This window comes from Neovison vison, chromosome 4 (assembly GCF_020171115.1).
Source record: "Neovison vison isolate M4711 chromosome 4, ASM_NN_V1, whole genome shotgun sequence".
NCBI lineage: Eukaryota > Metazoa > Chordata > Mammalia > Carnivora > Mustelidae > Neogale > Neogale vison.
In genome coordinates this window covers 209435834-209461036 of record NC_058094.1, presented here as the reverse complement: position 1 = coordinate 209461036, position 25203 = coordinate 209435834, and the positions used below count along the sequence as shown (strand labels likewise).

General features: G+C 46.9%; 1 protein-coding gene across 1 annotated transcript; it reads right to left on the bottom strand.

Moving 5' to 3' along the window:
• Window positions 1–4114: 4114 nt before the first annotated feature.
• CPA4 (carboxypeptidase A4) lies at window positions 4115–24728 on the bottom strand. Its single transcript, XM_044244599.1, has 11 exons — window positions 24622–24728; window positions 20009–20090; window positions 19438–19572; window positions 18266–18364; window positions 15320–15421; window positions 13915–14022; window positions 13059–13169; window positions 11846–11936; window positions 10178–10377; window positions 9127–9211; window positions 4115–4841 (listed from the first exon to the last, which is right to left on the bottom strand). Exons 1-11 carry the CDS (start codon window positions 24687–24689, stop codon window positions 4654–4656), a joined length of 1269 nt encoding a protein of 422 aa, XP_044100534.1. The 5' UTR covers window positions 24690–24728; the 3' UTR covers window positions 4115–4653.
• Window positions 24729–25203: the final 475 nt, after the last annotated feature.

The following is a 25203-nucleotide window of genomic DNA, read 5'->3' as shown; positions in this document are numbered from 1 at the left end:
TCAGTGGGTTAAGCCGCTGCCTTTGGCTCAGGTCATGATCTCAGGGTCCTGGGATTGAGTCCCGCATCGGGCTCTCTGCTCAACAGGGAGCCTGCTTCCTCCTCTCTCTCTCTGCCTGCCTCTTTGCCTACTTGTGGTCTCTCTCTGTCAAATAAATAAATAAATAAAATATTAAAAAAAAAAAAAAAAAAGACACTATTGTAAATACTCCCATTGTTCTCATTTTAAATATGAGGAAACTGGAGCTCCCAGAGATTCCATCAAGGAATCAAGGACACATGGCCAAGCAAAGGAGATGGGTTGTCCTCCCACTCCTCGCCATCTACAAACCAGAAGACAGAAGTGGATGTGGTCTGTGTGGCAGCTCCCAAGTGACTGCAGTTCCATCGGTGGTTCTGGTTTCAAGCTGACAGCACAGAGATGACAGCTAGTCCCATTGATAGTCATGGACAGTATCCCTCATCCTGTCAGTCATGTCACCGAGGTCTGTTTTTGGACCCCAACAAGACTGGGTGTAAGATTTAGGGATGACTCAGCAAACCCCACTATACCCCCAGTGTTGTTAAAAAAAAAAAAAAAGAGAGAGAGAGAGAGAGAAAACTCAAAATACTTCCATCATTAACAGATTGTCCCTTCTCCATGCTCATTGGTGTACTTAATAGTGGAAAATTCTGTAAAGACTTATTTGATGAGGTACAAAAGCCTTCCAAGCTTAAGTGTGTCTTAGAAATTTAAGTTGTGTCCATGAATGTTCATGGCTCAAGTTCTCTTTTTCTCGGTGGGGTCTTCACTTAGAGAACAAAAAATAGTAATTACTTGTCTTGGGCAAGAGACACACTGCTCTTGAGAGATCTTCTGCCTATAAAATGTGCATTATAACATCTAGCCTACATTTTTTCATATGGTTTGGGGAGTCCAAAAAGAATGCAAAAAAGAGAGTTAAGAAAAATTTTATATCACAGCCCAAACACCATCTTCTCGAATTTTCCCAATCGAGAGGCCCCTCCACCATACATCTCTGTCCTTCCAGCAGCCCGTTTTTCTGTTATTTATGGCAGCTCTCATTAACCAAATTAAAATTTTTAATTTGTTTTCTTGAGTACTTTCTGTCTCTCCAACAACAATGAAATTCCATGCAAGAAGGAATTTTGCCTTCTTGTTTGCCAGGGCCTTGCCAGCATCTAAAACTGTTGCTGGCACAACTAGACGTTCAGTAAATGCATACTGAATAAGAAAACATTTCTGTGTTCAAATCCGTACCTTTATAAACATCTTTAAAACTGGATTTCAGGTACAGACAACTAGATTAATCATAATCCTTGGCTAGTGCTGTGCGTATCGTTGACCCATGCATGGCCCTCTTTTATGATTTATTTAGCTACTGAATTAGTCCCCCCCCCCAAATTAGGTCATAAATTCCTAGAGAAAACAGAACCTGAATCTAACCATAGGGCCCTGGTCCCTATCTCATCCCCCACCAAGGGAATCATCACTCAGAATGCCAGGCTCTTCATTTCCTGTTGTCTTAAGTCCGATTTCCTAGAAGTAGAGCCTGAGAAAGGATTTTGTAAAGGTGATTTTTTTTTTTTTTTTTTTTGAGGGAGTTCTCAGGAAAGGGGGAGTTTGAGAAGCAAGACAGGATGGGGGGGTGGGGAAGCTAAGGAAGGATGTGGAATCAGCTGGAAAAGGTATTCAGAGCTCTGGAGCCCACATTGCACCATAGTGTGACCCTACATTGAGGCAAAAGATTAGCTGTTTGTGCCCCCAAGTTAGTCAGGCCTTGGCTGACATTTGGGGAGGTGATATAGGGAAAACAAGTGCATAGCTTCCTGTGTGAGTCAGCCCCTATTTGGCTAACTGCAATTCTCCAGAGAGGGAGGGAGCCTTGAGCTGCTGCCAGCTAACGCTCCCAGCAGCTGGGAATCGGTACACTGAACAGGAAAAGGGGTCTGAGCATGTATCCTATCTTTCTTCCCTTTCCCTACAATTTTTTCAAAGTATGTATGGCTTCCTGAAAGGGAATTATTACTTGCATTTTGTTTAGTTATTTGGAACTTTCTAGAAAGGAGATCATACTAAATTTTGTTCTGACTCTCGTATAATATTTCAGTATGTGAAAATACCATACTTTATTTATTCATTCTCCCACTGGTGGACTTTCGGATTATTTTTTGGTTTTTGCTATTAGAAACAGCGTTGCTGTAAACATTCTCCTCTGTCTCCTGTTGTTTATATGCAAGAATTTCTTGGGTTTATGCCTGGAGTGGAACAGCTGGACCATAGGTGTGAACTTTAGAAGGTAATGCCAAATTACTTCCCAAAGTGGCTTTACAGATTCACATGCCCACCAGTAATAGACAAGAGATCCTATCACCCACCTCCTCTCCAACGTTTTGATTTCTGTAAATTGAAAGAGTGTAAAACGGCATCTCATTGCAGTCTTGACTCGTGACCAGTAACCCTCTCCTCATATGTTTATCAGACACACATGTTTCCTCTTCGGTGAAATGTTTTCTCACAACTTTTGTCCATTTTCTCTTGGTTCTTTGTGCTTTTCTTACTGATCTGTGGGATTTCTTCATATGCCCTTTTTTGTGTGTATATGAAGGTAGTGAACATCGTCTAGTTTATAACTTCTCACTTTCTTTATGTGTATATTACTGAATAGAAGCTCTTAATTTTATTATAGTCACAGGTATCCTCTTCATGGCTTTTTAGGTATTGTTTAGGAACTCTTTCCCTCAAGGAATGTAAAGGACCATCTCAGTCTTGGGGGTGAGGAGGTCTACACATAGAGCCAGGTTAGAGGCAAGTCCCAGAGGCAAACACTGCCATGCCTCCTGGGGTATTGTCTGGTCCAAGGCAACCCTGACTAGCCGGCACAAGTGATCAGCTGGCTGGCTAGCAGGTGTGTTCTGGTTCTAGAATTGGATATATCATGCCATTAGAGCTGGATACCATTAAAAATTCTAATCATAGACTGTAATTAACTTTCCTTGCTCTGACGCCCCGCTCACTAAACAACCTTCTGATTATAATTTGGCTTCCCATGTATCTTGCCTACAGGGAGAGAATGTACTGTGCGGACCAACGTGAGGATCCAATCCACTAAACAGTTACATGCCATGATGTAAATTAATAAATCCGTATTCTGATTTTATCACATGCCTCATCTGAGCTCTGTGGGCGTGAGTCAGCATCCTCGAGTCTAATCAACATGGACACCAAGAATATCAAGCGCCTGAACTAAAAAAGTAAGAACTAGACCCAGGACCAGAGTGCAATCACTAAGGTAACACAGCCCTGGAGGCCCCTCGGCCCAAGGGAGAGAAGGCCTTCCTACAAGTCACGCGATACAGAAAGAGATTAAAAACTGACTTTTGACATTAGAAAGAGCTGCATATTCAAAACCATGGCTTGTTTCCATTCAGGTGAAAGCAAAGAATCAGAGAGGATCATGAGACTCATATTGAATATTTATTGGCTTATGAGCACATACCAGATGCTGCACGAATCCTAGGCAGGAGGATAAGATTTACAGACATGTCTGAGAAAAGGAAAAAAAGGAAGAAGGGCAGATGGTATGCGCTGAGAAGAAATGGAACAAGAGAAGGCTGACTGAGGAATCCTTACTCCACCTTGACGCTCATGGTCCGGGATGCAAAGTAGAAGTCGTCTTTAAAGACCAAAAGGAAAGCCAGGAGGAGGAAACACAAGGTACACCAGAGCAGAGGCAGGAATGTGCCACAGGAATGTGCAGTGAGATTATCCAGGCCAGAGGAGTAATTTAGGACCCGTAGGGTGAGGGCAAGATCTTTGAAGTGAGTTCAAAAGGCAAAGTAGAGGTGAGCCCATGAGGACAGATGGCGATAATTAAGCAATCCTGCTATTAGATCACCACTTCATTAAGGGTTCCTGGGTGAACAGTACCTATGGTGGCACAGCTCCCCTTCTGGGATCCCAGTTACACTGTGTAACTAATGGAAGAAAGTGATCGGAACTGTTGTATCTAGGCATTTGGGGCCCAGTGAGGAAAAGTGATCCACTACTTTGTATTCAGACCCCAAACAAACAAAAACAAACAAACAACAACAAAAAAAAGGAAGATGGCCTCTACTGATAACCTTACAAGATTTATTTTTCAAAGACAAATATGTTCAAGAAGGAGTGAGATAAATTAAAGGAAGTTCTATGTCACCTTTGAGACTGATCTCAAAGACAGGCACTGTCGCCCACAGCATCTCCCTTGGGGCCCCAGCAGCGCAAGGTCACCAGCCTGGCTGGATGGGACAAGGTGGGGAACCATCTTAGTTCCTTGTTTTTTGTTCTCAAAATGAGTTAGAGACGTGCCACCCAGTACGGAATGATGCTAAGTGTGGTCTACCCAACCACTTATGTGAGAGGAAGGCCACAGAAAGGGTTCAGTGGACCCTTCAGATGGAAACACAGCAGGGTGGCAAGAGCGCCCCTCTGAGGTGCACCACCAGAATGCATGAACTTCCAGGATGAGGGCTGAGGAGGGGCTGACCTGTGCTCCCCACAAAGCCAGAGGGCTCTGAGTCACACGTGAAAGAACAAGCTCCCTTTAATCGTGGCTTCGGTGAGCACGCGTACACGAGGAGAAATAACCAGAGACAGAGCAGAGTGCCTCATCTAGTAGAGATTGTCCCGCACATGCTCCATGATGGTCTTTAGCCCCAACCAGGTCTCCTCTGCAGTGGGGATGATCTGGTTGGCTGGCAGGAGGAAGCCATAGTGCCCAGTATCTCTCAACTCAAACGTGAATGCGTACTTGATGCCATGATCATACGCCCAGTCAACGCTGCTCCCGCTAGCTGGATCTGTAAGTCAGGAAAGAAAACACCTTTGAACCCCAGTTCCTTTCAGAGTTAGATGGGCAGGCCTCAGGAGTTCTGCCTGCCCATGGTTCCTTAGGGACCTAGAATTCTTGCTGAAGGTCATCAGGCTACCAACACATGAACAGCGGCCTGATCCGTATGTCTCAGTCTGTCCTATATGATGGTCATCTTCATTCATCTCAAACCAAGAAGTTTTCAATCTTCGAGCCCACCTTTTCGCTAACTCACTGTTTAGACTCTTTCCAGTCACTCAAAACCAATCTTCACAGAGTGAGACAGGCAGCCTCCAAGCCAGCCCCAATGATCCTTGTCTCCTGGTTTTCACCTCCCTGGGTGGTCCCCTCCGACACTGAGTGGGGTTGCCCTGACCTGAGTAACTAACAGGAAATTGCAGGAATGATGGCGTGTGACCTTCAAGGCTGATCATAAAGGCTGTGGCTTCTGCCTTGCTCTCTCTTAGATCATTTGCTCTGGGGAAAGCCAGGCATCAGGGTGTGTGGACAGTCAGAGAGTGTCCCATCACCAGGTCTGAGTGGTGAAGAATGGAGGCCTCCTGCCAGTACTCAGCAGCTGAGTGAGCCACCCGAGAAGCAGACCCTTCCAGCCGGGTCAAGGATTTAAAGGACTCTAGCCCTTGACTGCAACTTTGGGAGAGGCCCTGAGCCAGAGCCACCCAGCTAAGCCATTCTTGAATTCCTACCCCAGGGAAAGAGTGGAAGAAAATAAATGTTTATTATTTTAAGCTGCTAGGTTTTAGGATAACTTTTTACATAGCAAGAGATAACTGATAAACACAGAGAGAACGAAGCACAACCCTTGAGACTTCCCTTTGCCAAAAGGCTGGGGAAAAGAAAGAGGCCTGCTTTCCTGCTTCTTCCCAGCCAAACTCGACTAGAGCAGAAACTGGCTAAAAGTGCAAAGTGTGGATGACACTGAATAATAAAACAATGATGTCAATAGCAGCTATCATTTATTGAACATCTCCCATAAGCTGGTCATTTATATTGAAAAGTTCACATCTATGACCTCATTAATCTTTAAAAACCCAGTGAGGTGGGTATTACTGTCCTTGTTTTTCAAAAGAGGAAATCCAGGCTCAGAATGAGTAATTTATCTAAGGAAATATAGATGGAAAATGGCAGGACTGGAATAGAAACCCAAGGCTGTCTGCTGAAAAAAAAAGCCCATGCTTTCCTCAACCTCCTCCCAGTCCATTTAGTATTTATGGTACATGTCTGTTAAATGAAAAGATGGGTCCTTTTGTTTTCCATTATTCTTGAGGGTTATTTCTCATGGTATCACTTGTGATTTTTTTAAAAAAGATTTTATTTATTTATTTGACAGAGAGAGATACCGAGAGAGATGGAACATAAGCAAGGGGGAGGGGGAGAAGCAGACTCCCCGTGGAGCAGGGAGCCCAAGGCAGAGCTCGATCCCAGGACTCTGGGATCACAACCTGAGCTGAAGACAGATGCTTAATGACTGAGCCCCCCAGGCACCCCTCCACTTGTGACTTTTCTAGAGATGCTGTGATGCCATGCTCCATGAGGTTATGAAACAGGCTCTCCTATAGTCTCTGAAATTCTTGTGTGGTCTCATATACCTCTACCTACTTGTGCTTTCTCTCTCTCGCTACCTTGCTGTTAAATAAATAAATAAAATCTTTAAAAAATGATAAGATAAATTTTAAAATTAAAATAAATAAAAATCACACTATTTCCCAATTGACATTTAAAGATTATTCCCTATTAGCATCTACAGACGCACCTCATTCATTTAAGCGGGGGGCACATTGCTTCATTGTGTGCCTGCACCAAATGTGTTTTTATTCAGTACTGTACTGACAGACACTGAGGTACTCAGTAGGCTTCTGTGAGTATAAAAAACGCCTGGGTGGCTCAGTGGGTTAAGCCGCTGCCTTCGGCTCAGGTCATGATCTCAGGGTCCTGGGATCGAGTCCCGCATCGGGCTCTCTGCTCTGCAGGGAGCCTTCTTCCTCCTCTCCCTCTCTCTGCCTGCCTCTCTGTCTGCTTGTGATCTCTGTCTGTCAAATAAATAAATAAAATCTTAAAAAAAAAAAAAAAAAAAAACGTTGTCATGGGGTTCCTGGGTGGCTCAGTGGGTTAAGCCGCTGCCTTCAGCTCGGGTCGTGATCTCAGGGTCCTGGGATCGAGTCCCGCATCGGGCTCTCTGCTCAGCAGGGAGCCTGCTTCCTCCTCTCTCTCTCTGCCTGCCTCTCTGCCTACTTGTGATCTCTCTCTGTCAAATAAATAAATAAAATCTTTAAAAAAAAAAAAAAAGTTGTCATGAACATCCTTCTTACTCAGGATCTATCCACGAGTCAAATGAGCCTAAAGAACTTGTGTCCCAGCCCTTAGTAGTAAAGAGAAGGGGAGAAGGTTGCTAGAGGCAGGTAGTCTGAAAGCAGTACAGTGGGGCCAGGGGAAGGAACGGGAAAACTCTAAAAAAGCAGATGCACGAATTAAAGCAGCACAATGGGCTTGGGGCTGCCCAGCACAGGGACTGAAAGGGCAATGTGGCACGGAAAGCCTCCGGGACATTATTCCTAATGTTCAGAAGGCCACTACGTCGTGAAGAAAGGAGCTTAAATCCCTTGTACATGCTCTGTTTAAAAAGGCAAGAAAGTGTGAAATTTGACATTATTTTCAGCTAAAATGGTTCATCTAAGAAAAGTTCTGGCATTTGAAGGGACAGACGTTGACCACGCGTGTAGCACATGTAATAATACAAAAATTGATTACATTTTTGGGAAGCAAGGAGGGTAGGCAAAGCCTTTAAACAATACAGAAGATGGGCTCTTGAAAGACTTGGGAAATATTATGTCTCCTGGACAACACTCAGGGAGCGCCTTCCACCTCTGGTTCTGGAGGAATCCGATGAGTATCTCTTGGTTTTGGCAGAGCTTAGGCTGGGAAGAATGTGTTTGATGTGGGTTGACAAGGCCATCCTTTAAACTGGTGTTTGACCCAAAAGCCAGGACTGTGGTGACCCACAAAGCTCTTTCGAGAGGGCCTCACCCAAGGACTCCCACCAAGTCTCTTCACCTCTCTGCAGTCCTAAACTTAGTTCTCACTAACGGAGCAGAGGATGGAGAAACTCTCCTGAGGTGTTTCTTCTCCGAGGAGTTCCCATTTAACAACACTAATAATAATCAACCATGAATAATTAATGGATGGTTCCCGCAATTAGCCACATGAACACCTAAATCAGGCTAATTGCTTTATGCAGCAAGGCAGTATATGAAACACACACAAGAGTGCTGAGGTCAGATAAAGAGGAGGACCCAGGAGGGGGATGGAGAAACTTCCCAGAACAGGAAGGCTGAAGGGAACAGCTAGCTGAGGTGGAGCACTTGGATGGAGAGTTACGGTGTGGAATAGGACAGAAATAGGGCAAGTGTGCAGGGGGTCTGAGGGGGGACCCACTGTTGGAAAATTACTTACAAAGGAGAGACAGTAGAGGGGGAAAAGACGGGCACTGGCTCAAAGGTGCCAGAACCACGCTCCTGGTGCTCATGCCTTTATTTCCCCTTGATAGCTAGACTCCTGGAGATCGATAGTATTCTTCGATTTGATCTTTAAGTTTAAAGCTCAGACTCATGGAACGAGGGAACTGGAAGGATCTCAGTAGCAACAGAGTGAAATGCTCACATGAAACACTTCAGTGAGAAACCAAAACAAAGCTATTTCCTCAAAATGAGGTTGAAGCTGTAGGTAAGGAGCCCAAAGACCCTCTTCAGGTTTGGAGCCTTGGTAGGGTTTGTTTGGGGTGTTTCTTTTGGCTTGATGCTAACCATTGCCGAGGGGAACCCCGCTCCCAGCATGCTCTGCTCCAACTTGTGCTCATCTCCGATGGGAAGAGGAAGGAGTCTCCTCTATGCCCACTACAGCCACCTCGGTCTGCATCTCCGAAGGTGGGTTTCCTTTGAAAATGAAATGATGGGCTTGAGGAACTTTTGATAAATGATGTTGGGATCTTTCATGGAATAGAAGGGACACAGACTCCAGCATACTAGCAGGACTAAACTCACCATGGGCAGGTGACACGTAGCATGACCATAGTAACGGTACTGATGGAGACAACTGCCTACAGCAGCTATCATTCCACAGGCCTGACACAAATTCAGTCTATCGCTAACAGCCAAAACTATCAGACTGCAACGAAGTAAGCCTAATTTGCGGCTCTCCTTCCACTTCGCGTTTCCTCTCCAAGCATTCTCTAAATAACTAATAGAGCAAGTACTTACAGACAGTGGTGCAGGTAGGACCCACTTGGTATGTCGTGCCCGACAGGGAAGCCAGAGCTCTGGCCGCACGCCTTGCCACCTCGTCCTAGGAGGGGGAAACAGCAGAGTGAGAAAGAATGGATCCCACAACCTGACATCCCTCAGCTGCTCTGCATTGCGATGGTGTGGAAGGTTCTTGGCCTTTCCCTCAAGTTTCCCTTCTGGTCTCCTCCTTTTCCATCCAACTAGAGCCAAAGCCTGACACACAGAAACGTGGAGGGCTGCTCACTAACCCAACCTAGTGAATACACGACCATCTTCACCTCCCTTGAGGGATGGGAGTGTCATGTTCATGAACGTGCGGGAAGGCCAAGTATGTTCCAGAGAAAACTTTCTAAGAGCTGGGTGTTCCCAGAGTGAAGGTGGAGACAGGGCCTCCTGTATGCATATGCCAACACCTTTTTGAGACCAGAATGTGGCCCACACTTAGCATGAACCCTGCATCTACTGGGAGGTTTAGAGACTAGCTGTGGCCCTGAGCAGGGGGGCACTCTGGAGTCTACCAGCACAGAGGGAGAAGCCTGCCTTCACCCTACAGATGCCAGCCCTACTCCAGTCAGTCCACCCTAAGTGTCTCTTCACATCCTAGGACGAGCCACTACATGTGACGCGGAGCACCCCTAGGCTGTATCTGGCACCCTACTTCAACTCTACCTTGACTAGAATGAGGAGTACCTCTTCCTCACTCACCACAATGCCACCCACATTTTTGGCAAGCAATGGGTCTGTCACACATTTTGGTCAGAAAAACAACTGAGAAGGAAAGGCAGGGGTCAGGCGTGGTTCTTGAAAGTCACAGCAAACACAGAAATAAGGAGAAATGTCTTCTCGTCCCCAGGGGGTCTGATGGCACAATCCAAAGGGCAGAAGGAGAGAAGACCAGGCCCTTAATGAAATAAGTCCAGGCTCCTGGACTGTCTCTATAAGTTGTGGAAGGACCATTGTGGCAGCAACCCGGGGTCAAGCAAGCCCAGGGCCAGGTCAGCCCTAGGGAGGGCGGCCCGTCACTCACCAGCTCATCAGCATCCGGGGCCTTCTTGACGGTGTACCCATATGGATACATCAGCAGCTGTGAGTAGCTGTGCAAGTCGATGAAGCATTTGAAATTCCCGTGTTCTTGGATGAAATCTACCACCGACTTCACCTCCACTTCCGAGTTGGCATGTGGTCCATGGTATATCTCAGAGCAAGGGTTGTCACTGGCCCCCTCTCCTGTGGGGAGTGGCCCAAGCAGAAACATGAATCATCAGAAAGAAAACAGAAATGCAGGACACTGAACTCAGAGGAAGAGCAGGAGGGGTTGGCCATGGACAGGTCAATGGAAGGAGCCCCCCGTACACCAGGAGCCTAGTCCGCAATATGTGGACATGGTGGGTGGGGCGGGGGGTGACGCAGAAGAGGGAGGGCATCGGATCTGCCACAGCTGAGAAGGGAAAACTGGAAGGATTCCTCTAAATGGATAGAGTCGACCTTGTATTTCATCACTAACAGCTGTCATAAATAATTAATATCATACTTGACAATGAGTTGTAATTAATAAGTATTCCAGATAATTAATACAAATACTAATTAATAATGAAAATGACTCCATTTATTCTGGTGTCAACTCATTCTCTTGGTTCAGATCTTAATGGCCAAGTGCTGCCAAAAATAATCTATTGTTGTGGCTAAAGCCTCCCAGTTGGCTGGTATTTAGATACTGCCTTCTGTACTGGTTCACAACACAGCTCCCTGAGGTACGTGGTATGTGTGTAAAACCTCCCTGCTTGTGGGAAGAGCTGACTTAACTTCCACGCCCTCAGGGCCCCCATTTCTCTCAGCTCCTTTCCCACAGACCCATGATTCTCCCCGCCACAGGGTGTGGGGAGGGCGAATGTGCAGGTACAAGAAGTAGGTTGAAGACAAGACATCAGCCCAGCTGTGGAAGGGCGCGAGAGAGCACTACGGGCTTCTGGAGCTGCAAGGTGAGCTCCGTCCGACCCTAACTCTGGGCCACCTGCTCCTGAGACTGTCTCCGAGCCCGACTGTCTCGCTTCAGATAATAAAACTCACTCGCTGGGTCAGACAAATAAATAAGGGAACACACAGGAACACTTTACCTGGCAGCCAGCAGGCATGACTGCAGGGATGGTTTTTAAACAGCTGGAACTCAGAACCTGGGTCTCCTAATCCTGTGCCCTTTCTGTAACACCAAAGGGCTGTGTGTCACACTGACACATCTAAGGGTCAGCTGCTGGGATTGAAACCTCACCACGTCCCACGATCTGGTCTAGCAGGGTGACTGTGCTAACTGCTCTCTTCCCAGTTTCCACCAGGAGCCTTTCCACCCACCCAGTCGCTCGCCCGGGAGAAGTGGGGATGCCCAGGGCACAGAGCGTGGATGAACGTCTAAGACTAGAACCATTTTTAAAATATAAGTGTACTTTCAGGAGAACAAGAATTGCTGAGTCATTCCCTTTCAAAACTACCCCCCAAAAATGTTAAAAACAAAAACAAAAAACCAGAAAACAAAAAACAAAAACCCGAGACAGAGTGTAAGGAATTGGCCCACATCTCTCAGTGAAGCAGGAATGGAGCCAGCCTGGAAACTGGCTCCCTCACTGCCTGCTCAGCGCCCTGTGGACCAGGCTCCCCGGGGCAGCAGCGAGGGAAAGCCACCCCCCCCCCACCCCCAGCCTACCTGCAAAACTAGCATTCCAATTTCTGTTTGGATCAGCACCAATGCAAGGGCTTCCAGGATTGACGGACCGTGTCTTCCTCCATAGTCGGTTCTAGAAAGATCACCAAGGAGGGAATAAGCATTCGGAGGTGGGTCAGGGCACAGGAAAAGCAAAGGCATTCTCTGGGGTGGGGGTCTATGATGGAGCAAGGTTCTTAGCTCTGCCTGGAGGATCACTGGGGCCCCGGTGTTCACGGACGGAGCAGTCTCCTCTCGTCTCCCAGAGAAAGGAGGCTCTGCCTCCCCAAAATGCCGTGATGAGAACTTTGTAACGCAAGAACCAGCCTGATGTCACCTGAACCCTCCAAATTGATTTTTGGCTTCAGCAGAACGAGGACAGACAGACACTGTCTGCCCGAACTACCACTGGTCTGACGGGAAGTGCACGGCAACTATTTTATTCTTGCCTGAAAAACTCAACTGAACCCAATCGAACTTCAAGCTCTGACTACAAGTGAAGAGCAAATACGGGGCTTACAGGAACAAATGACACACAACAAAGAAGCCATCAGCCAAATTCAGAACGTGAGATGTTCTACAGGACAATTTACTTGGTTTCGCCAACAAATGAATGACATTTTTAAAAGAGATGTGTGGGGGGGTGGGTAACCGCCGTAGATTTAAAAAGCCTACAGAGCGGCAACAACCAAATACAGGTGCAAAACCTTATTTGGGGACTGATTTCAATAAACTGACTCAAAAGACATTTAAAAGATAATTGGGGGAATTAGATAATGTTAAAGAAATTCCATTAATTTTTTTAAGTGACAGTGGTGTATTGTTTGGGTTTTTTTCTTGTTTTGTTTTAATTACCATCAACCAGAGATGCATATTAAAGAAATTTAGGGTCCAATAACCTGATGTCAGGGATGTGCTTTTAAACAAAAGGAAAAAAAAAATGTGTGGGAGGGAAAGAAATGAAAAGAAGATTGGTTAAGTGTTGATAATTGTTCAAGATCCATGAGAGGGAGTTCATTAGACGATTCTCTCCAAGAAAAAATATTCCCTGGTGACTCTCAGCTCAGGGGATGAGTGAGAAATGGAACCCGAAGAAGCTTGTAACGTGCACGTGGGTGGGAGTTCTCTCCCCGTTCCTACAACTGTTCGGGTGGCACAGCAAGGAATTCACCAGACTCTTCTCACCTTCAAGCCCAGCTCACTCGGTGTTACTCACTTGAGTTTGTGTATACACATATCCATCAGGATTGGCCACAGGCAACAAGAAAATATCCATTTTCTCCAAGATGGTGGTGATGGCTGGGTCCTTCCCGTAATCAGATGCGATCTAAGCAGAGACAAGAAGCTTGTCAGCTTCTTGGGTGACCAGCTGGGGTGCCCAGTCGAAGCCTGTGTATCTTCCCCAGGTGCCCCCTGCAGCCTCTCTGTCCCCCTCATAGACACAGCTCTCTGCAAAGCTCTTGGAGCACTTCAAACACTGGGGGAACATGGCTTCCTGATGACATCAACTGCAGAGTCTGGGGCTGCCTGGTTGGTTCCTTCCTTCCAGGGGGTGGGAACAAGGGAGGGAAGAGCCACACATCATCATAGTTTTGGGGAACCTGGGCCCCCACACTAACGGATAGGGAAAGTACATCCTCCACACGCAACACCCCTCCTCTAGCTAGTGCTGCGTTAAAGCAGACTCTGGGGTGGGGGGGGACGGGCACATGCAGACAGCCTGAGATCCCTGAGGGTCTAGAGGGCTAGGGTGGGCTGATGCACAGTTGGTCTGAGTTTCGCTGCGGAGAAGGCTCTGCTCCCTTTCTGCAGGGCTGACTATGGACTCAGGATTTTGGGTCTATTTCTACAGCTCATTATCTTGTTCGCTGCCATGAATGGACTTTGTCATTTAGCCACAGTGGCTTGACCAAAGGACTCTGACATTTTGCTTCTCCAACCCAAAAAGCCCACCCTCCAACTGTTTCTGTGCTGAGTACCTTCCCACCTCATCCCCCCTGGCCCAGCCTCCTAGGACCCTGCAGGGGCACCGTGGACCCCCAGAGTTGTCAGCTAATACCGCGCGACATGACCTTCCTCGCAGTCCAGATCGCCGTGGCCTGCGAGATCCACTCCCGGGAATGGATGCCTGCGTTCAGCCAAACGGCTGGCCGCCGCTGCCTGCCTTCTGCGGTGCTGAACTGTGGAAGGACAAAGAGGCCCGAAAATGACCCTCCTGCCCGTGTCTCCACTCACCTCTCCTCTCCCCAGCTCACCCCTATTCATTTAATCAATTTAAGATAATTCAGAGACCAACTGTTCCTGAGGGTACCATCTATTTATCAGGTTTATCCGTGACCAGGGAGCTTAATTGTTTGGTTGGCGAGGCCCGGCCGTTGCTCCAGGCTTGGAAGCAAATGGCAAGGGGAAACAATTGCTATTGTGAATGATAATGCCAGTGTGATTAGAGATAATATTATGTCTCTTGAAAGACCTCAAATGGTACCCCAACAGAGAGAGGCCCAAGAGTGCATGAACTGGCCTGTTCCAGCTGATGCAATAAATGAATTCGATTTTACAAGGAGGAAGACAGAGGTTCACTATAGCTCTTTGCAAATGGCATTAAATGAGTTCTGGCTCCTGCCTTTTAGTGTGGGGTCCGGCCACCTTGGGTCAAAGCGTGGTGCTAATGAAGCCAGCTTCTCCTCAGGTTGGCAAATCGTCTAAATTTATGTGGATTATTTTAGAGCGACCGGCTCGGTGGCAAATCTCCTCTGGCTGGTAATTCAAGCCAGAAGCCTGGGTTCTTCGGGGCTTATATGACACTAAGGATCTGACAAATTCTTAGCACCCTCATTTGTTCCATGCTTCGTATCTCCAAATTCCTTTTTATTCATTTGGCTGGGTTATTTATGTAATTTATGTCCCTGCCATAAATTCTCTACCTCTTTTGCCAATACAGACCTGAATCTGTTAGAAATATCTAGAAGTTAGGCTTTGTGCAGCCAAGGATCATAGGCTGGGCTTAAAATTACATCAACCCTAAAATTAGCTTCCTAGATTGCTTTTCCAATAAGTACCCCTAAAAGTAGAATAGAATTTGTAGAGCAATCCCAATTTGACTTGCTTTTTGGAGGTAAGAATGAAGGCAAAAGATTGTGGTCTATCTGAGCGCTTACTGGAATGCTAACAGACCCATCCCACCCCCATCACCATATCCCCCACCCACTCCATGACCCTCCCCCCAACTGATTCTGTCTTTTAGTCAAAACTTGCAATGGGATGGTCTCCTTCTATGTTCTAACTCCTTCCACATTAGGCAAAAACAGGGAACTCTCAATCACACCAAAATTGAGCCCCAGAAGATGTCTCCCAATGCCTCTGAAGTCAAGAAGAGCCTAAAAACCCCCTCCTTCAGAGGTGTGAGGGCTGGGTCCTGGACACAAGGGACCAGGAGCCTGAGTCCAGCTAGGCCTCTTGAAGAGCCTCGGGCCTCACCTTCAGTACATACATGGGCCGGTTTTCAAACGAATGCCCAATCTTCACCCTGGTCGCCAACTCAGGAAAATCTCCGGCAATGCTGTCCATCTCACGGTAAATCTGAAGTATGGAAAGGTGGACTCAGAGGCGTTTGAAAATTTTGTTTTCAGCTCTGGGTAGGTATCTGTGAACTTCATCTTACTTACACCAATGACTTCTTCATTGATTTGATCAGTGATTAGATGCAGCCCTGTGATCTCAGGGTTGACAATATTATTGCCATGGAATACTTATTCTTGAAGAACTGCCTTAAGAGCCCTTTTCTACAACATTCTAGAGAATAACACATTTTATCTGTCCATAAAATTATAGGCCACTAAACTAGAGAGACTTGCACACAGACTCCTCTAGCGGTGTGGTCCTTCATGCCATACCAGACTGGAGAATCAGCAATTGCCCCATTTGGCCAAGGTTCTTGAAAATGGTCCTCTCCAAACCTTTTGATCACTTTCTCTACCAGTTTTTTTAATTAGCATACACTATATATATATATATATATATATATATATATATTTGTTTTATAAGAAATATATGTTATGTATATTACATATATACAATATATTATGTATACCACCAGCATAATGTACCAAATGCATTAAGTACATTATAAAAAAAGAAACAAAATGGTAGCATTAATAATAAGTATAAACGTATGTAGAATGTAAATAGAAGTTGTAATAGTTTCTTCCTCCAACCAGTGAAGCATCTTGCTTATACCCTGTAGTCCGAGCCCCCCACTTTGGAGATTCCTCTAACGGCCTTAAGGGAACGAGTGAAAGAGCTATAAATCACAGCAGCAAATGCTTCCATTTGGTTTCAATTTCTAAAAAAAACTTGATTTAAATAGGGTTCATTCATCTTAGTTGCTCAAAACTACTGAGGGCAAAAGAAGGAAATAAAGAGATGTATGTTTAGACCTTAAAAGTGGAAGAGAGAGCCTTACAGGGGAGAAAAATACACAATCGATATTGACTAAAATTCCAGCTCCAGTGATCTGCCCAAGCGGCAATCAGTACGGCAGACCGAGCAGAAGCAAGAAACCGCTCCCCAAATATATACTCAAGCCTGAGAAACTACAATGAAAATAATCCCCAGCCAAGCTTAAAATTCAAGAAAGGAGACATTGCAGGGGCAAGAAATGAAAAGGGACCTAACCAGCTGAGTGGAGGGCAGAAAGTGGAGCCTTGGGACCAGATATCCACTGTAGGCACTGAGGGTTTACAGCAAGTCAGGAGTAGTGATCGAGGGCACAGGAACCAGGGTGGGCCAAGGAGCTGGAACTTAAGAGCTGAGAACTGGCCACTCCAGCTGTGAAGAGGGCTTGGAAACTCTACCTACTATCCCTAGAGAGTGAAGCAAACGCCGGATGCCCACCCTGAACCGTGAGAGGCAAGAGAGTCCCCCGGGAGAAGTTAAAACACCAAGCTGTATCAGGAGGGAAGGGTCCAAATTCACACTGCCAGGATGAGGAGGAAACTTAGCTGGCAAACAACAGAAACAATGCAACAGCAACAAACATACAGGAAAACGGAAACTGGAAACCCTGGCTGAGACAGACATGAGACTCCCACCAGAGACCCTAAGCAGTTACAGGAGGAGAGCTCTTCAAAGCTGTTCTTAGAGAGAACTGCATGTGATCAAGCCAAGAGGGAGACCGTATACCAAGGCACAGCAGAAGGCCTCACAGGGGACGGGGGATGTGGGGGAAGCTGCAATCAGATGGCAGTGACCCCTAAAGCCGGAGAGCAAAACCAAGCCCATGAGAAAGTGCAGCTCCCATAGAGGGCAGGTGAGGGGGTGGCATTTCCAGGGTCTTGGGTGACATTTGCAACCACTTAGCTCAGCTAGGGAGTGTGCCACGCTAACGAGGCTCACGTCATGGGTCTGATCCCTGTGTGAGCCCTGAGCTCTGCTTTTGTCCGTGGCCCTGGACTGAACTCCTAACTTTATCCAGCTGCTTTGCAGATGTATGTCATTGGTCACAAAAGGGATCAAGGGGCAGTGCAGTTGGAAGTGTATACAATAATAAACAAAGCTACTGACAATCATGGGAAAGAAGTGAAAACAGTTGGTTGAAACCTTGAAAATAATCCCTCATCTAGAAGAAAAACAGCTCAAAGTCTATGTCTCACGAAAAGCAGGCCAGGAACCCCATCTTTGGTTATAAAGAACAATGTGTATGCCGATATGGGAAGGAGAATAACAATTTCGTTTTGAGATGTTGTTCTGAGCTAGTAGAGAGTTTCTAGACTAATGTAGAAGACATTGAGGGTCGTAAGGAAACTGTAGGCTATCTGATGCAGCCCAATTCTATAGCCTCTCTTGATTCCTCAATTCTAATATCATATTAAGTGGTTCTGCTCCAAATTTTTTATTGGAAGTGTTGGCTCACCTTGAAAGTCAGTCATCTATATAAAGTGGTTTTTAACTAAACACAGCACCAAAACACATTAGAGTACAAATATGCATTATAAGTAATCATGATAAATGAGTGGAAATATTTGGTTAACCTTGGAAATAACCACTTGTCTACTTGCCTGGAATAAGTAACATTTTAATCTGGGTGAGTAAAATACAGGGATTATGGTGGGGTATAAGAAGGTTGAATTACAAGGATGGAAATGATTGTAATTATTTCATGGTTTTCTTTCAGGGGTTGCCTCAGGAAGGAAGGATGCATGTGGGAGAAAATGTTCAGTTGTGTTTCACTATGCTCTTAGGTGCTGGTGGGAGATAAACAACCCAAGAATTACCAAAAAACAAAAACAAAAAAAATGGAAGTGTTCACATTTTAGCCCCTTAGGGGTACTGTGCTATGGACCAGGGCTTCCTCCAAGTAAGAAAAGGGGTTACAAAACCCAAGATGCCAATGACCTTGATCTTAACCTGCTCTGAGACACTTACAGCTTCCAGGGAATGGTAGGCCCCATAGTTGAAGTTATTACTGCTCCGCTCTTGCCCTTCATTGTGTTGCATTTCTTCATCCTCGTTATCTAAAAGGGCCTGAAATAGACACGGCAATGCTGTGAAGTGACCCACTGGAGACGGAGGTTTAAGTTGTTTCTGCCACATTTTGGCACGAGCTGGCCAAGATGGCGGCACTCTCGGCACACAAACATCAAGGTGTAAAAGGGGGCCAGATTTCTTCCCCATATCTACAAAAGCTTATTTCTTGGCATCCAAAGTACATCACCCCATTCAAAACCCCAAAAGCAGCATATGTGCTATTTGGTTATTCTGTACTATGAATTCTCTAGACATCGGCCCGCATCTGGTATCCAGTGCCTCTGAAATACACAGCTTGGGAAACCATTCAGAAACAAAGAAATTCTTATAACCACTCATACTTTGAAGGCTCCTGGCAGATGTCTGTGACATGTGAGGATGATTAATAAGCTCACAGCTGCTCACGCCATCAGGAAACTCCCGGGCCAAATCACCAATTAGTCCATAACCCACCTCGGTGAAGGAGAGAACATGAGCCAGACACTGTCCTGCTGTTCCGATACAGGTCGTGAGGCTGGTGCCTGGCTTGGGTGGTGATGTTCCCACCGCTGAGAACTACAGGTGACATTCCCTCGTTCTCAAAAGATGCTTTTCATGACGAGTCTCCAACATACCCCTCCCCACACACACTTTTCTTCCCTCTTGACTTCAAATACAACAAGGGAGAGAGGGTTTGTATTTGTGGGGCATCTTTGACAGACCAAGTACCGTTGGGCATTTCACATACACTTAATATATTTAATTTTCTCGATCAGTTGTATGAAGTTGGCATCGCTGCTACTACCATTTTACTGATGAAGAAATAGAGGCTCAAGATGTTAATAGCTTCTCCAGAGCCACACAGCTAATAGCAAATCAGGATTCGGATCCAGGTCTGTCCAGTTCCCTAACCTGGGTATGTCCTTCCTACAACATGTTCCCACTAAGAAGTCACTGCACTTTACTCCCATGGACCTCAGTGAGTTCATTTATAAAATGGAGAAGGATAAGACCAAGACTTGCACGTGTCTCAGGTCCACTCTGGGTGATTTGTCCTACACAAGACCAGTTAGGGACCATGGCCTACCCACCTGCAGGTCTTTAATTGTCACTGAGTACTCTAAGCCCTGGGACTTCAAGAAGGATTTGACTGGCTGCAGACTGACAGATGGGACCAAGACATCCACAGGACGACTGAAGGTGGAGGGAGATTTCCAGACGTTGAGCTGAAGAGAATGGAAAATAAAACCAGGTTAAAGGACAGTTCAGGTAAAAGGCACAATGAGCTCATTCTTCTCAAACAACTGCCAAAAGCCAGGATGATCCCTGAGGAGCTGGGTTCTGACCAAGGGAAAACTCTGCCCATTTCACAGCTGTGTCTGGTCAGGCCTACCCAGAAGGCAAGACCTGGCGAAGTCCAAGAAGTAGTAAGTCAATGACAGACAGAAAGAGGGAGCCCACCATTGAGGGCGCCCAGCTCCCAGGACAGCAGTGCCATGATCTACAGCACTTCTCCCCATCAGCCCTCGCAATCATGTAAGGGCCCACTGACTAATACAGGACTATACACAAAAACTCTCCAGGAGTAACAGTGTCGGTGGTGCAAGATTCTTCTGTCACTGAAGTCAGAGATCCTGAAGAGGACTCAGAAGAGCCACGTACCTTAAGGTTGTCTGAATTCACTAGCTGACTTAGTTTGCTGATCTCATCTCCATTTCTGACGTTAATCCTAAAAACTTGGTCCCTGGAGGGGAGAAAAAAAAAAAAAAAGCAAAAGATAATGGTGAGCTTTCAGCTGGCAAATAAACCCCAAGCCTATGTCCCAGACATAACTGGGCCGAATGAGAGGAAATGGTCTAGTCTTTGGTTATAATGTATAGCCATTAAAAATAAGACTACGTGGCAAATATGAAAAAGTGCTTATAGTATAACTTGAAGGGAAATATTAAGTGAAAGAGCAGGACACAAAATTGTATGTATGCCATGATTACAAGTATGGAAAAAGCAGATGCATTGGAAGAAAAACAGACAACGGAAATATAGCAAATGCTGACAGTGCTTATGTCCGGGTCGTGGGATTATGGATGACTGACTTTTTTTCCCCTTGTATCTGTTTTCTGTAATGTGGTCATATTACTTTATAATGAAAAACACATATATTTTGCAGAAAGGAATGTTCCTGAGTTACACGCAAAGCTAACTCAAGACATAAAGAAGCACTTCTTCACTGTCAGGGGCGAGGACTGAGACTCTGGCTGAAAGTCCACACTGGGAAGAGCTGGAAAAGAGAACAGACCTTCCATCCTTGGAGGGTTAGCTATTTGCTGGGTGGTCTCCCAATCCCGTCCAGCTCCAGAACTCTATACAAATGTGAAGTACAATAGGGGCTGGGTGCCGGGGCTGACTTGGGATTCAGTCCTCCCCAGGGGGGCCCTGAGAAGGCCCAGAAGGGAGCCGGCCAGTCCCGAGCCCCCCTTTGTTGTTTGTCCCGAACTTGCTTCATCTACACCATTTAGCTTCCGCAGCAGCGGCAGGGGCCGAGGCCCCCGAAGTCCTGTGTGTGGGCGGGAGAAGGCCAAGCCTGAAAAGCTGCCTTTGTGCTCTCAGCCGGCTCAGGGAGCCAGGGGGAGCCATTAGGCCGTTGCTAGGTGACCGCCCGAATGAATCCGCACTCAACGCTGTCACATGCGTCATCCCTTTACCCGAATGAATGCGGGAAGAGCTGCTGGAGAGGGCTGTGGGCTGAAGGACCTGTTGACAGGGAAAATGGTTCTGTCACAGGGAGCTAAATGTGCAGCCTCACGTGGCCGAACCGCATCTTCTCACCAGAAAACCGGCTCGATCCAGATGGGACTCTCAGGGTCTCACTTTGTTCCGGGAGGTTCTGGAGACTCTCCAGGGGGTCTAGTTCAGCCCGGGAGAGGCCAGGTCCACCGCAGAGAGGCTTCCCCTGCAGGTGGTGGGTCTGGAGGAAATGCCAGCTTTCTCCCCAGCCCACCCAGGCCTTGGAAGTGGACTGCCAAGCGCGAGCCCTGGGAGCTGCTGAGGCCACGGAGGAGAAGCCACTGGCCGGGCAGGTCTCAGCCAGAACCCAACAGGACTGCTAGGGGTTGAACTGCAGCCCTGTGAAGGTGGGGAGTCAAACCATCATTTCCCCGACACAGGCAAGCAGCCTCCCAAAAAACGGAACAGGTTTAAAACAGAAGGGAAATCCTTACTCCTGGCTAAGTACCAGGGCCCATCTGCCGAACTTATGCTCTGTCACAACCCACCCCCAACACTCCAGAAAAAGAGGAGTCTTTAAAATGAGTGTTCTAGAAAGCACCTGTGCACTGACATCTCTATCGACAAAATGAGGCATCTCGTAAAATACAGCATTAACTAGAACAATAACAAGGAAGGAGAGGAGGGAAAAGGAGCAAGAGAAAAAAAAGAGAGGAACATAAGAAAAAGCGGCTCTTCAGAACACAAAGATCACATTACACAAGCATCCAGAGCACGCATTTAACTTTTCCCAGATTGGAGACCTCACAACAGAGCTTCTACACTCCTGGGTGCAGTCCACGACAGTGGAACACGGTGGATCTAACTGGCCCCGAGCATGAAAAAATCCACAGCACACTCCATCAGGCCCTATCAGCCAAGCTACAGAGGACAAAGATGCAACCCGAGTGCAGAGAGGCCGAGTGGAAGGATGGGTACAGAGTGGAGCCTTTCCCCAACTGTCTCTCCTCTGCCTCTCCCTCCTCCATCCTCTCAGCTCTAGCCTCATTGAAATCCCAAATTCACCATGTCCATTGCCCTTCCATGCCTTTGCACATGCTGTTCCCTCTGCCCGGATGTCCAGCCCTTTTCCTTGTCTGCCTGGCAATCTCACGCCCAGGCTCTAGAATCAACTGTCAGCGCCTATGAGGTTCTCCCTAACCTAGACAGAGAGTCTTCAGATGGTGCTAAAAAGGCGGGGAGGATGGGGTGGATCTAACACCGTTCTCATGAGCCTAAGTCCATCCAAACCTAGAAGTAGAAAGAACAGAAGGAGGTGTCCAATGAAGGGCAGCCATTTTCTAATCGTCCTTGTCTCTGTCTGTATCTCTATCTCTACTTTCCCAGTCCTGAGAGTTCTGATAGCTGAACACAATCTATCTCTGTGGTCTGGAAATCCATTCAAAGATCTCAAACTCCCTGAAAATGGAAGATGGGTCTGGGAGAGAGGATATGTTGGAATTTGCAAGTTGCCGTGTTGACCCCTGTGACTCCACACAGGTGCTCTTAGTGATGTGTTCATTCCAGCCTCTCCCACACCTGCCGCCGTCCAGCTGCTACCAGCAGAGTGACGGATGCCTTCCTCTCGCTCACCCTCCCACTCATCCCACATTCTGACAGTCAACAGCTCCGCTGGTGCCGAGCTTCTATGCCTCTGTCGGTTCCATGCACACAAGCCAAGGGCTTGTCCTTTGTGCCTTTCTCACCCATACCCCCAGCCACCACAAAAGTTGATTTCACGGAACTCGTAGCTGCCTGCCAGCTACTGCCAATACTCCAACTGGTTTGGCAACTACATTCCTGTTCGCTGTCTGTCTTGCACCTCTAGGCATCCTGGCCACCGTCCCATCCTCGAGATGACCAAAGGACAGGACAGAAGATACCAGCAGAATGAGACACTGGGGGCAGTGGGGCATTAAGCCGAAGGAATAAAAGCTGGGGAGGGAGGTGGTGAGGGTAGGGGAGAAAACCCATCATCTTCATCGCCATCGGTACTGTCCCTGCTCCTAGCCAACAAGTGCTCTGGCTTCCCACCACTTAAATTCTCACAGAGGCCAGCTTCCCCTTGCTAGAAAACGGTCATCGAGCTGGGTGTGAGGGCCATGTCTCTAAGCCCCTGGAAGGATCCCACCACCTTTGCTGGGTCCCCACTACAGGGTGAGAACAGATTTTGGGGTGAGGACGACACTGTCTGCGATTAGCTCGTGCACACAGCCCTTTCTGTGTAAGCTCTGCTCCTATGGTGGGCATTCCAGCGCCAGGCCCTGCTGTCTCAACTGGGGCATCCACCACATTGTAAGCGAAGTCTGTATCCTGAGAAATAAAGATTTTTCTGAATAGCTGCAGCGAGAGCCTGACAACTCCATGCTTCAGCCCACCCGGCAGCGAGCATAGTTATTACACGGCGACTGCTGAGCTGCCGGTAGAAAAAGCTTCTCCGGCCACCTGCTATGTCTAAGCCCTCTGAGCTATTCCACAGTAGACACCAGGTGTGAAAAGAAGTCATCACCATAAAAATTACTCAATCTCATATAAGTAATTACCTCAATAAACAAACCCCAAGTCCCTTTAGCCAGCTAGCATATGAAAAAGTAGACTAACAGAGATATCTCTGTGAGATAGACGATTCTCCCCTGCTTACCAGTTAAGTGGGCTTGGGCAGGCTCCTTAACCTTTCTGAGGCTGAGTTTTCTTCATGTTTAAATTGAAGAAAATAACATCCCCGCCTGGCGAAGTTGTTGCGAGACCCAAAAGATAATGCACATGAAAGATCTTTGCAAATGTCAAAGCATTAGGCCGTAATGAGTTATTCGAATTCAATCTTCCAGCAGGGGACCACAGCATCCTTTCATCCATCCTACCGCCCAAATGTCCTCTCCTCCGCAGACCCCAAAGCATTCCGCACGGACCGTGTTGGGCGTGTGTGTACATATGCACGCACACACATGCATGCGCACGCACACACACGCGCGCGCGCGCACGCACACACCATCCGGCTATAACCTTTCATCCCAATTCTCACCACTGTGGCCAGGCGAGAGCTACCAAATCTCCGTGTCCCAGATGCTGACGAGAAAGCCCCAGTTCTACAAAGCCTTCCCCGCTAACAGAGAGGTGAAACCAAAAAGCTGAAGACCCAGGTTTTACCCTAAGCACGGCAGAAATTAGAAACAATCGCTGGTAGTTCTTGGTACTTCATAATAGAGAAGTGAAAAAGTAAAAGAGGCCTGGAACTGACCTTAGAACTAAGAACTGGGAAAGAAAAGAACTGGCAGGAGATTAGGGAGCCAGGGAGGGACTGTGGAGGCCACCTGGTCCCGATTTCACAGGCATGACTGAACCTGACAAAGAAGGAACTTGCCCGGGATGACACAGGGCAGAACTGGGACACGAGCTCATGTCTTCTTTTCCAATGGCAACTCCACTGGAGATATAACCAGCCAATCATTTTCAAATCCATTTGGTTCCCATAGCACTGAACCAACCAAATAATAAATCCAAAAGGAACTTACCCAAAAAACTTTTCTCGGCCACAGACGCTGAGCCCAATAAGGGCCCCAAAGAACAATATCCACTTCATGTCCCAAGGGTGTCAGTCCCAAGGCTGTCAGTCATAGAGTGGCTGAGTCAAGCTGTATTTATAAGAAGTCTGAGGCAGACTCATGTCTCCAAAAATGCTAATGTGATTCCCAAGCACCCTTGCAACTGTGATAGTACATCAGGCGGGCCCCTACCAATGCCTCTTCCATTCCTTTGGAGTGATAAAGGCCTCTTGATTTACAAGGCCAGGAACTTGATCCTCAGGCTGGAAAAGTCTGTGCCAAGGGCACCATATTGCTCATCGTTTGGTATTTAAATAGTGTTTTTTCAGTAAATAGGGAAGTCCCAACAGTGCTGGAAAGAATTTATACTGATAGGAGAGGCCAAATTTTAAACCCTAAATGAGATTACCTCTAGAGTTAAAAATAAATAAATAAATAAAGTGAAGACTTGATAAGACCTGTCAGAGAATTTCACCAGAGCAGGTCATGGTGATGAGGGTTTGTGACCTCTGTTAGGAATCTGACGTCTAACTCTTAAGACCCCACTCAAAA